This window comes from Anomaloglossus baeobatrachus, chromosome 3 (genome assembly GCF_048569485.1).
Source record: "Anomaloglossus baeobatrachus isolate aAnoBae1 chromosome 3, aAnoBae1.hap1, whole genome shotgun sequence".
Classification (NCBI taxonomy): Eukaryota; Metazoa; Chordata; class Amphibia; order Anura; family Aromobatidae; genus Anomaloglossus; species Anomaloglossus baeobatrachus.
This window is the reverse complement of record NC_134355.1, coordinates 378,075,808-378,088,502: the sequence shown is the minus strand read 5'-3', so window position 1 is coordinate 378,088,502 and position 12,695 is coordinate 378,075,808. Positions and strand designations below refer to the sequence as shown.

Genomic DNA, 12,695 nt, shown 5'->3' with positions numbered 1-12,695 from the left:
GTCCCTTTACACACACACGAATTTTAATAAATTGCTATTTTTCAATGAAATATCATATTACCACTATAATTTCATTAAAACGCATCTAAAACACGGTAAATATGCATGCGTTTTCAGCACTAAATTTCTGAAAAAGGCAACTTTGGTCAAATCAATTAAGCCCAAAACGTGCGTTTAGAACTGCAAGTAGATGAACACAAAGTGGGGCCCTAACCTTACAGTGCTCTGATCGCAGGTGCATCATAATTGCAATGATAGATCATTGCAGTACACTGCAGCTGTCAGCGCTGCACTGTGAGAAACATGAAAGATCATGTTGCAGACAGTCAGTTAATAGGTGGGGAGCCCTATCCCCTCCCCCTGTACCATGATCGCTAATGATCATGGCATTTAGGCAGTTATACAGTGTGAGGACCATCCTTGGCTGTCAGAAAAACAGAGTCCCCTGGCAGCGATAGCAGATGCCTGTGCAATTGCCAGGATGTACCTTTAAGTCCTTGGTCGGGAACCACTTACCTTCCAAGACATATCTGAAGTGGGGGAAACAAGGGCGCAATAGGGTCTTACCCGATATTTAGGGTATGAGAAGAAAGAGAGAGGCACTCACCTGGTCTGGTTGTGACAGTCACAACCCCTATGATAGCGTATGGGAGTGCTGAGCTGCTTCCAGCTGCGGCCCCGTCAGAAATAGTAACTGAAAACGGAGAATCATAGCCGCTTCCAAGACATAGGCATGTCCATGGTCATGGTCATAAAAGGGTTAACTGACAAGTAGGCAGTCAGGCTGTAGTGTGATGCCTTTGAATGTCAAAGCAAACCAGGTGTGCCATTGGGCTGACTGAAGGAGCGTCCTTCTCAAACTCATATGCAGCAGTCATGATTGTGGCATGAGGGGTTAAATTGCTAAGGATTTGCAAGAATGCTATAGTACAGTTCAACTGTACATATCAGATGAGCTCTTGCAGGTGATCATATCGGTACATAAAGCTGTGTATATGTCATGGAGCACTAAATGATATGCACATCACAGACAGGTAAGTTCAGCAGCATTAAAGGGAACCTGTCACCAGATGTGGTGACTAAGCGGCAGCCAGGCTCAGGGCACAGCAAAGTGTGGCCTGCACAGGACCTCAATACCGGACTGAATGACATAGTACGCATCATGCACCCAGGCTGCAGAAGGACAAAGATGACCGAAAGAGGAGGCGCCGCACCCGGAGAACAGAGACAACCATTTGACCAGTCTGCACCAAACCGACCATTTAGGCAAGTATTCTAAAGACAATTTTACGTTCTATACAGCAGCCTGGGCCCTTATATACAGCTAGACATTCTGTATATGAGAGCCCAGTGGTGGTGGCAGCTTATAGTCACCATATCTGGTGAGGTGTTTAAAGGGAACCTGTCATCAGAAATTTAGCTACAAACCTAAAAGTTTCCCCTTCTGCAGCTCGTGGGCTGCATTCTAGCAAGGTTCCTCTAGTTTTTCTGGCCCCTTTTATACCAAAATAAACACTTTATAAAGTTGTACCTTTTCGTATGTAAATTATCCATGGGGGCGGGCTGCAAATGTGACCGCTGGTGACGTTTTGCGCAGGCACGAGGTTATAGGCGGTACTGTGTCATCAGCAAGTGCCACCCATAACCTCGTGACCGCACTTTCTCCTCTTCCTCTCAGATGCTCGCCGCGTCTCCCTGTTAGCTATGGTGTCCTGCTCCGTCCGCTCCTCCCATCTATTTCTTGCTGCAGGGCAAGATGGGAAGGAGGTGACGTCAGTCATCTGGCCAGCGAGCGCTTGCGCAGAACGCTGGAGGAAGAGGGGAAAGTGCGGTCACGAGGTTATGGGCGGCACTTGCTGATGACACTCACAGCACCGCCCATAACCTCATGCCTGCGAAAAACGTCACCAGCAGTAACATGTGCACAGTCCCGCTACAGTCACACAGCGCATGCGCGGGACCCCGGGCGCCGTACTGAGGTTTGAATTTCAGCGTTCGGGGCGGCGTAAATCGGCAGGAGGTCCGTAAAGGACACCAGGCAGCCCACCCCCATGGATGATTTACGAAATTTACATTACGAAAAAGGTACAACTTTATAAAGTGTTTATTTTGGTATAAAAAGGGACCAGAAAAACTAGAGGAACCTTGCTAGAATGCAGCCCAGGAGCTGCAGAAGGGGGAACTTTTAGGTTTATAGCTAAATTTCTGATGACCGGTTCCCTTTAACCCTTAAAAGGGAACCTAAGTGGGGTCACACAGGATATAGATATACACATACATACATACTATATATATATATATATATATATATATATATATATATATATATATATATATATATATATATATATATATACATATATACATATATACATATACATACATATATATATATACATATATATATATATATATATATATATATATATATATATATATACACATACATATACACACATACATACATATATACATACATATATATACACATACATATATACATACACATATATACATCCATCCTTTTTACTGCAAGTGAATAGAAACGGTCATTGATTTTTTTTTTTTGTGGGTGTTTATTATACCCACTTCTAATGTCACTTATGAAATTCGCTAATAACCCTAGCAGACTTAAAACTTTTATCTACTTAAAGAAAAAAAAAATATATATTTTTTTAACCACAGTTAAAAAAGGTAACACCCCTTTATTTTTATACTTTAAATGAAAAACAGAAAAATAAAATAAAACAGCAGATGGTCACAACAATTTAGTCATTTTCAAAACCACAACCGTAAGTACAAAAGCACCACACTAATTATTGCTATAGAAAATGCCATGGAAAATTTCATAAATGCACAGTAAAAAAACATCACTATATGCACAATTTTTTTTTCTTTTTTTAGTTTTTTAAAAGCAATAAAAGATATGTATAACAGCCTCAGATGTACCCACTAATGCTAATATGTTTACTTTTTTTACTTAAATCTTGCAATGAGGAAAATCAGAATCGGCAAAGCATGAATATGTAGAAGAAAAATGTTCATGTACATTATATATATGTAAAAGTTAAACTACAGTTGTCCTAAAAAAATTAGCATTTACAAAATACTTGAGAAAAATATTGTTTTTTTTTCTTAAAGTTCTTCAAGAGGTACGTAAAATCAACGAAAAATTTCCATGACCATTTCATTCTCTATCATCACTCAGTGCTTCAGTTTTCTGTGCCTAGAAGATTAAACAAAGAAAAATCAATAGTTTCAGCCGTCCTAATGGAGACCCCAACCCTCATGTACTCTAACTAAAAGTGTTTATGTAAAAAGGCCTGCTAAGGATCCCTACATTAAAAAAAAAACCTCTCAACTTTAAGACATACAAACCCAAGAAGCCTTACCTGAAAGCTTCCATTATTTGTCACACAGAATAAGCACCACACCACTAGCTTTCTATGCACTGCACACAAAATATTGATCTACCATACCCTTAACCTTCACTGTTTCAATCTGCCCTTTTATTGACAGTGTGCTGGGCATCACCCCTCTGGATGTGGAAACATTAACAGTTGAGCGAGAGATGCGAATCTGTAATATTTCGGTCAATAAAAAGAAGTATTATCAACATGCAATCAATGGTTGTACGACTGTATAAAAACACCACCACTGATTCACTGTCTAAAATGTACCTCATCAGCTCTATTTTCACCATTTTCAGAGGGAGCAGTACCTTCCTTTCCAGCTTCTTGTTTTTCTTCTTTCTTCCCTTTAGCACCTTTGTTACCCTTTGACCCTGGCTCCTTCTATAGAGTAAAATAGACAAGGGAAAAAAAAAAATAAAAATAAATAACTAAACAATTTGAGAGAAACCCCCCCAAAGTTGTTGACATGAATCATAAAACTGATTAATACAAGCTTACTTAGAAAGTAAGCTTGTATTAATTGATCAGTGTGAAGATTGCAAGAGTTCTATTTTATACAATAGGTAATTTTCTGATGGTGCCATGCATACAGTGTGTTTATTAAGGGTTTTTTGTTTTTTTTTAAAGAGCAATTTTGTCACAAAACTGTAAGCAAATCTTTATGCCAGCAAAGAAAGTGTGAAGCTTAAAGTGTAGTGCTCATGTTGAGTTTTTTTACTTTCCACACTTGGTGCAGAAAATAATTTGCAGCATGTCAATTCTTTCATCATCAAAAGTAATAAAAACACTAACACAAAGGAGAAAAAAGAAAAAAAACGCAGCATTTTCCCTGTCCAAATACAGAAATTTCTGCAACCAAATACTCAACATGCGCTCACAACCTTAATATGCATAATAGCTTTTATAGAATTAAATGGCAAGTTACAGGACATTCCAGTATAGAAGAATGAAAATCGGACACATTATGGAATAAAGAAGTTTACCTTGGCTGCAGCTTTTTTTGGTTTTGCTTCAGGTTTAGGAGGGGCAGGTTTCTATAAGCAGAAAAACATGAGTAAAATGTACATTACAATATTTAATCACAGTAAAGAACACAAAAACGTAATTATTTAAATTGCCCAATAAGACTGGATGGAAACTCGGGTAAGCTTTGTTCAAACAAGTACATACTATAATTCCTCCCCACCAACCACTGGTCCCTGCACCGGTGCCGTGCTACATGTGAATAACCCACTATGGCTTAACATTTACACCTTCACGACCAATGAGGTACTAGTACTTCATTGGTACTATTGCCCCAGTTACCAAGGGCTTCATTGGCGAGCCCGTGGTAATCCCAGCAGACGTTTGCTGAACACTGACCGCACATTTTAAAGCACCGCAACAGGGATTGCGCTGTTTCCCCACTGCCAACCCTGTGAAATGTGGGTTAGTGCATTAAAAATGTTTTGAGTCCTCTGATGGGCAAAGAACAGAAAACCATAGAAAATGCTAAGACCGTCTAATTTAGTGAGGAAACAAATCCCATTATTATTGTTTGGTTTTCTATCATTTCAAACCTAGAGATAAAAAAGGCATGCAGTGTGAACAATGTACCACCAAGTATTAACTGAGTACATGGAAAAAAAAAATAAAAAATTATATAGTTTATATTGCGAATATGCAGAGATGCTAAAACCCATCTACTAACCAATCCATATAGTCATGAGCAATGTCTAAAGTTGTGTCACTATAGGTATGCACAATTTAATAAGCCTCTGTGAAAAAATAGCCAAAAACAGTTATGCAGATGCATCCAGGTTTGTACTGAAATATTCACTATAAAGTGTGAACCGAGTATTAAATCTACTCCTATACATTTAACTTATGCGCAAAAATTGCTAACGGGCACCTGGCAGTGATGTAGAAATCCAATATATCAGATACTTACTGCAGACAATCTTGCTGATCTTCTAGTTGGCTGGAACAACGGAAACAAAACAAAAAGTGAGTACATGTTTAAAACTTACTAATGGATAGTACAATAGGTATAAACATTAGATAACCTGTCAGGGACATTCCTATGTACATAGTTTTTCATTTCTGTAGATATATGATGTGCTAGTCATAAGAAATCTAGACATAAGCAAGTCAGGCTGAAAGTGTAGTGGGGTGTGAAAGCACATTGAGGAAGCAGTATATATGCACGAACACACCCACCAAGTGCATTTACAATATGATTAGCATAGGGCTTATAATCTACATACCAGCATATTAAGTCTCTGCCAAAATAAATACATTTTTAGGTTGTGACTTATACAGCCGCACCACAAAAAAGTGCCAACACTATCACTGTGAAAGACTCATCATTAAGTTGAGGTTGAACACATTTATTAGCAAAGTCAAAGTAAAACAACCTTACATACTTACCTCTTGCTTAGTTACTTTGCCAGCATCCTTGGCTTCAGCACCTTCTGGAGACTGTAACAAAAAAGCCAGACAATATTCAGAGCCGTCTCTTTAAACTTACAAATAAAGTTGTAACTAAACTACAAATTTAAGAACGTTCGTGTAACAAAACCTTTGACAGAAAAGGAGTTAAGTATGCAACTAGATCCAAGGCTTTCTACAAAGTTCCCAAAATCTATATAGACATAGCAGGCTTTACACGCTACGATATATCTAACGAGATGTCGGCAGGGTCACGTCATAAGTGACGCATATCCGGCATTGTCAGCGATATATATCGTAGTGTCTGACAGCTATGAACGAGCAGAAATACTCACCTTCTCGTTAATCGCTGACACGTCGCTCATTTTCTAAAAATCGCACGTCCAGTTAATCGTACCCAGGGCAGCACACATCGCTTCGTGTGACACCCCGGGAACGATGAACACAGCTTACCTGCGTACCGCTGGCAATGCTGAAGAAAGGAGGTGGGCGGGATGTTTACGTCCCGCTCATCTCCGCCCCCGATTGTCCGGCCGCTGTGTGACGCCGAGTGTCCCTCCCCCTTCAGGAAGTGGATGTTCGCCGCCCACAGCGAGGTCGTTTGGATGGAGTACGTGTGATGGGGGGTTACAGCATTGTGCGACACGGGCAAGAAATTGCCCGTGCCGCACAAACGATGGGGGCGGGTGCGATCGCACGAGAAATTGTAAGGTGTAAAGCAGCCTTTAGTATACAAAGTGTGTGTGTGGAAAAAGTTAAGAGGTTTCCCACTACTTCAACACTGATTGCCTATCCTTAAGACAGGTCATCAATGTCTGATCGGTGGGCGTCAAACACTGGGCACCCCTGCCGATTAGCTGATCTCTTTCCCAGCCGGAAGTGCTCAGTTCCGGAGCTGCTCCAACTGCTGATAGTAGCCACGTACTGCACATGTGCCTCCTATCGATTAGGAGAGGCGGATGTGCAGTATTGGCATCAGCTGCTATTAGATTGGGCAGCTCCGTAACCGATCATTTCCAGTCGCCTGCTACCTCTAAAAAACAGCTGATTAGCGGAGGTGATGGGTGTCAGACTAAGACCGTGGCCAATCAGACATTGATTACCTATCCTAAGTAAAGGGCATCATTGTTAAAAGTAGTGGACAACCTCTTTAATTGTATTAATACAAATTTGTTTGTAAGCGCCAAAGACTGAATATAGTGTGACAATTCCATTCAAAGGTCACCTGACATATGGACAGATTTAGAGCATCACTCCAGTGGTAAAAATAATACCTGCTGGTACTTTAATCTAATGAAATCTACAAAAAAAAAAAAAAGAAGAATAGATTTGTTAAAGGGGTTGTTTAGGAAGAATGTCTGAAGTCACTGACTGCAGACTACTGAATTTTCTCACTGAGCATAACACATGCTGTCAGGACTCTCCGGCAAGAAGGGGTGATGTGACCACAAATATGCGATTTGTATATTTCCGGCCAGAAATATAAGACCTTATTTTCCGGGAAACATGGTAGGCGGTAAGTATGGTCACTGAGGGTGGCCAAGTGCAGTATACATCAACAGCGAATAGAGCAAGTTACGCCTGCGCACTACAGCTCCAATAGAGCTAGAAGACAAATTCTCTTTGAATGCTCATTGGGTGTCCCAGCTATGTATCCACCACAACATTTATAATTTCTCATATTGATACTTATATTTAGTGGCATGACCCCTTTTGTCCTTGAAAAGATAACAAGGAAGTTGAAGGGGGGGTGGGAACTAACTTGTACAGTCAAGAAATAGAGTAAATTTATGATTATTCCAATGAGACCTCGTGTGAAAAATCTTAGTTTTATCATAAGGCGTTTGACATGTTAAAACATATGCCCATGACATGACACAGATTAATGAGCAGGTCAGAGCCTACACCTGTCCCTAAGCAAATATTAAAGACATCTGTCCCACTGTATTATGAGGCACTTACCATGTGCTTCGGTAACTTATCACTAGACATACTATTAAATCACACAACAAGCCACACAAGCGTAAAATATTTCCAGGGTTACAAAACTGCTCTCAAATTGTAAAGGCCAATAACAGGTGCTAAACAGGACAGCCCTATGGCACAGGGGTGACAGCTGTTTGTAAGCATGTGCTGAAAATGTTGTATGCATTTAAAAACAATGAAAAGAATATGGAGTACAGCTAACAATCACACACAGCTATCTGGAAAAGACCAGAGCTGGATCCTTTGTTTCCACTGACTATTTCAAGAGAAAAAAGGAATATACCTGAAAGTGTACATTGTAATAGTGACTGGTTCTGAATCTGCTTTAGCTACATGCCAACTCAGAAGTTGGGACTATTTTTACTTTATCACAACTGGGTAGTAAATACTCTTAACACAATTATGATGTAAGGATTTTAAAGGGGAATATCAAAATTATCAGCAATTACATAACATTTTATGAAAAAACAACCTCGGATTCAACAAACCTTCAAATTCCTATATATAACAAGCACACAGCCTCTAAGGCTTTATGATCGCAAAGGTTCTCAAAAAAAAAAAAAAAAAAAAAGTTTAGCCCAGTCTAGTTCAATCATGCACTGGACTAGGATGTGCCAAATGCATTAAGGAGGGGCACATTGAATTTGGCACATTTTTAACCCGCCATGCATCACCGCCAAAAATCATCACATACATTTCCTTTCTAAATGTATCCATTTTTGTGGTGTAAATGATGAATTTGAGGAGCTGTGCTCGACCATACCCACAAAACACCACTGACATTTTAAAGTTGAGCAAGCTGGCAAGGATTGGTATAAAAACACCAATTCATAATTTGTGCGCGTAATTACAAGAGATGCAAAAATGTTGCATCTTTTCGAATAGTTATGCCAGAATTATGCAAAAAAAAAAAAAAAAAGAAGAACGAATCAGGTGTACTAGTGTGTTTGTTGTGTGACTCATAATAGAGCAAATTCCGGAGGCAAAAAAATAAAAAATACACAAAAAAAAAAACAAATCATACACAAAAGGTGTACTGAGCCAGCAGATGCCTGTAATACAATTAAAGTACACAAGTCCAAAATATATATTTATATATAAAATGTAAAAAAAACAAAACAAAAAAAAAACCAAAAACACACGCCAATAACGAAAGCCTCAAAAGTAATTATAAGCTATATACATAGAAATAATGTAATAGAAGGTGTCAAGATTTCAGGGTCAAGAGTAAAAAGGTGACAGATCCGTTACAGCCCAGGTTCAAAGAGCCTGGCTAACAAAAGGGGGCACGTCAGCGCCGCCCCAGCACATGTGCCAACTGTTGAACGCCAAATTGTCAGCCTTAAAGACCACGCAAATAAGACAATCCGACGACTACGCAACAAAAGAACTTACAGATATAGCTAAGACCAATTACAAAGGGAACGCTATGGTCACTGAACCAGAGCACCCTCTACATCATCATAAGCTAAAGAAAGGTAGTTTATAAAGTATGGTTCTAAAGGGACTATGAGGCAAAATATGTGATAAATCCCAAACTAAGCTCTTCTATTGTACACCTAATTGGAACAGAGTGACTATGAACACTGCATCCGACACAGCGAAACCAGAGAGCATGCAAAGTGGTCTTCTAAAAGATGGGGGCTGGTGCGCATAACTTATGGTGGAACTGAAATGTGCTCTCTAACCTGGAAAGGGGGGGGGGGGCGCAGATTTCTCAGAAAGGTAGATTTCTGGATGGGCTGTGAGGGGTCCACCACTAAACGAAAAATACATCAGGCTACTTTGTAATTTCTAAGTGATGGAATTTCACATAGCTGCCATCCACCTCTCAGAGGATGCCTTTTATTTGGTAGAATCAAGAGGTAGAAGGCATCAGAGCACTATGTGCACCCATACGAATATATTATATATATATAATATATATATATACACACATACATACATACACACACATTTTTGTTTTTATTTAATCTGTATCTCGTACATACACACCCCAGTGTTTACCAGAGCAGTATATCGAGGTGTGCGCCATACAGCACCGATGTGAGGTATATGTACATACACCGAGGGAGGCACGGGCCAGGTCGTCATACACAGCGCGCACGGTGACACGCGGCCGTCGGGTACTACCCGCAGCCCTCACAGCCCGGCGGTGGCGCCACCTCGGCCATGAATGGTCGGCCATGACAGCACATAACGTGCTCGCTACCCGTCTTCTCCATTACAGTGGTACATGCTTTCCGCTGGCGGCAGCGCAGCAATGCGGGGCACGGAGGGCGGGCACCGGGTATCGGCCCTGCACCCCTCGGCCGAGCACATGCCCTCTGCTGCGGGGCCTGCAGCCATCCGCGCTCTACAAACATGGACGGCAAGTCTCCACTATGAGGCCAGGAACAGAAAATATGGAGGAGCGCACCCCTCCCCCACCAGAGCCCCCAGGGACTGTCGGTTGTTCATGCAAGGCTATGAAGGAGAAGACGCGGGCAAAGCGGCCGCCAGTGAGGTAACCGCTGCAAGAAGCGGGAAAATCGCAAAAAAGGCACCGGCGAGATAAGGACACGCGAAGGGCAGCACTATGTGCAGGGGGAAACTCACCTTTCTCTTGGGCATTGTTATCTGTGGGTGACGGCCTCGCCCTGTACTTAAAGGAGCAATCTGCTGTCTCTGGAGGAAGCGCAGCGACTGGAGCCTAACAACCGCTCTCCGCACAACTACAGTCTCCCCCGCTCCAATCCTGGTTCGTTGTTCATTGCAGCGTTCTCATTGGCCGAACCTAGTTTACAAATTCCTCGAGACACGCCCTCCCCCAGAGCAAACCACCTAAAGCCGGACCTAGATGGGCGTGATACGCCCTAATACGTCATGGTTGATTTACTACGGACTTGTTGTGTCTCCGCCTACTCCTTTCTGTGGACCAATAAGCGCTCCGGGTTCGGCTTCAGTAGTTCAAATGAGAATTTTCAAGGCGGGAGCCAGCGGCTGCCAATCACTGTCCGTGGCGGGTTTTTTATGCCGCCGCCCTCTCAGCCGTTAGTAGCTTAGCGTGCGGTTAGCGCCATCCCACTATGAAGGGCGCTGTTTATTTTTGAATTGGGTGACGCGCGCTAATTTTCTGAGGTAATTACCGCCATTTTACAACAGATGCGGAATGTCCGATGCTGCCGTGAGTGTCTACGCCCAGCACAGCATGTACGTCACCCAGTGCCTGGCGCGCTACGGTCTCAGCCGTGTGTGCAGGAAGAGCTTTGTGCCTGATAGCAGTAATTTGTGGTGTGGTATTGTGAGATGCCTGTGAGAGTCTCTAGTGGCTGCCCCTGATAGCAATAGCCGTTGGTGGATACACCTCTGTCACACGCTGTAGCTGCATTAGAGTAATGAGTTTGTAAAAGCCCAAGACCTGACCTCAGAGCACTACACTACAGTACAGTAATCCAGGTAATTAGGTCTTGGCAGAGCTGCTGGTGACCACACACCAGGACAAATGTCTCCTACTAGGTGACTTTACAGTATATTGGTGTAATGGGACCCCCTGCTACACTCACTGTTTCATAGCAGTACACTCAGGACCATTTTCAGCCAGAAATCAGAGGGGCTCAAACAATGAAAAGCTGATCCTGTGATCTGATCTATTGTTTCTTTTTAGTCCATTGCCTTTCTGGGATGTTTACATAATAAAACAGAGGTGAATCTGCAGTGTCTGTGCCCACGCTGCGGAATTGCTGCGGATTTTTCTGCGATTTTTTTTTTTTTCAGCGGATTTGCCGAAAAACCGCAGTACAGTGACTTTCCAGCCATTTCTATGGCATTTTGGAAGTCCTGTACCCACGCTGCTTTTTTTTCCGCAGAGGAAATACAGTGGTACCTCGCTTAACGAGTAACCCTATTAACGAGAATTTCGCTTAACAAGCAAAGCTTTCTGTAAATTTGTAACCCGCTTTATGAGAAAGCTTTGCTGTACGAGCGAAATTCTCACCGCACACACTTCCGGTTTTGTCCATCCACCGCACTTGCAGTCCACACAAACACACACATGTACGCACAAACACACGCACACACATACAGTATTATGCTCACCTTACCTTCCGTTCCACCGCCGGCCTCATGGTTCTTGTAGTTCCCGGGTACATCGCGTCGTCCGCGTGGCGAACTACAAGACCCAGGAGGCCTGCGATGGAACGGAAGGTAAGGTGAGCATGTAATATAACATAATATATTTACCTTTCGTTTCATCGCCGGCCTCCTGGGTGCTGTAGTGCGCCGCTGCGCTCCAGTCCACGCTGTGTATCTGCATCCATAGTGACGAGGGAGGAACTTCCTGTCACCGCTAATGAAAGGCAGAGTGCTGGCCAATCAGAGGCAAGCGGCTCTGCCTTTGACGTCAGCGCTCTGGCCGGGAAGTTCCTGCCTCGTCGTTATGGTAACGCGTTACACAGCCCGGCCCCGTACCAGAGAACAGCAAGTCCCAGCAGACCGGCGATGGAACGGAAGGTAAGGTGAGCATATAATATGTGTGCATGTGTGTTTGTGTGTGGTTGTGCATGTTTGTGCATGTGTGGAATGATAGAATAGGGGACCAAGATGGGACATTTTAGAAGTTGTGGAATGGATCGTCAGCATTGCAATGATTTCCTATGGGAAATCTTACTCTGCTGAACGAGTACCTTGATTAACAAGCACAGTCCCAGAACGGATTGTTCTCGTTCAGCAAGGTACCACTGTAGTGCGTATTTCCCTGTGGAAAAATATGCAGCATTTCAATTATTCCTGCGGCTTTTGCCCATGCAAGTGAATGTAAGGCTATGTGCGCACGTTGCGTAAATTCATGCAGTTACGCTGCGCTTTGCAGCGCAGCGTAACTGCATG

The 12,695-nt window shown here is 42.4% G+C and overlaps 1 protein-coding gene across 2 annotated transcripts; it reads right to left on the bottom strand.

Annotated features, from left to right (window-relative positions):
* Positions 1-2,685: 2,685 nt before the first annotated feature.
* On the bottom strand, positions 2,686-10,588 carry HMGN3 (high mobility group nucleosomal binding domain 3). 2 transcript variants are annotated; one of them, XM_075338430.1, is made up of 7 exons: positions 10,428-10,586; positions 5,823-5,873; positions 5,344-5,373; positions 4,397-4,447; positions 3,681-3,794; positions 3,480-3,579; positions 2,686-3,226 (listed from the first exon to the last, which is right to left on the bottom strand). In XM_075338430.1, exons 1-7 carry the CDS (start codon positions 10,440-10,442, stop codon positions 3,213-3,215), a joined length of 375 nt encoding a protein of 124 aa, XP_075194545.1. In that variant the 5' UTR covers positions 10,443-10,586; the 3' UTR covers positions 2,686-3,212. The 2 variants fall into 2 exon arrangements, with proteins under 2 accessions (XP_075194545.1, XP_075194544.1); XM_075338429.1 differs by lacking the exon at positions 2,686-3,226 and having other exon boundaries at positions 3,258-3,579; positions 10,428-10,588.
* Positions 10,589-12,695: the final 2,107 nt, after the last annotated feature.

Coding starts and splice junctions, on each gene's coding strand:
- HMGN3 (XM_075338429.1), bottom strand. Junction 4,448..5,343: donor GATCAGCAAGATTGTCTGCA/GTAAGTATCTGA, acceptor TTCTGCTTATAG/AAACCTGCCCCTCCTAAACC. Junction 3,580..3,680: donor GTGAAAATAGAGCTGATGAG/GTACATTTTAGA, acceptor GAAATATTACAG/ATTCGCATCTCTCGCTCAAC.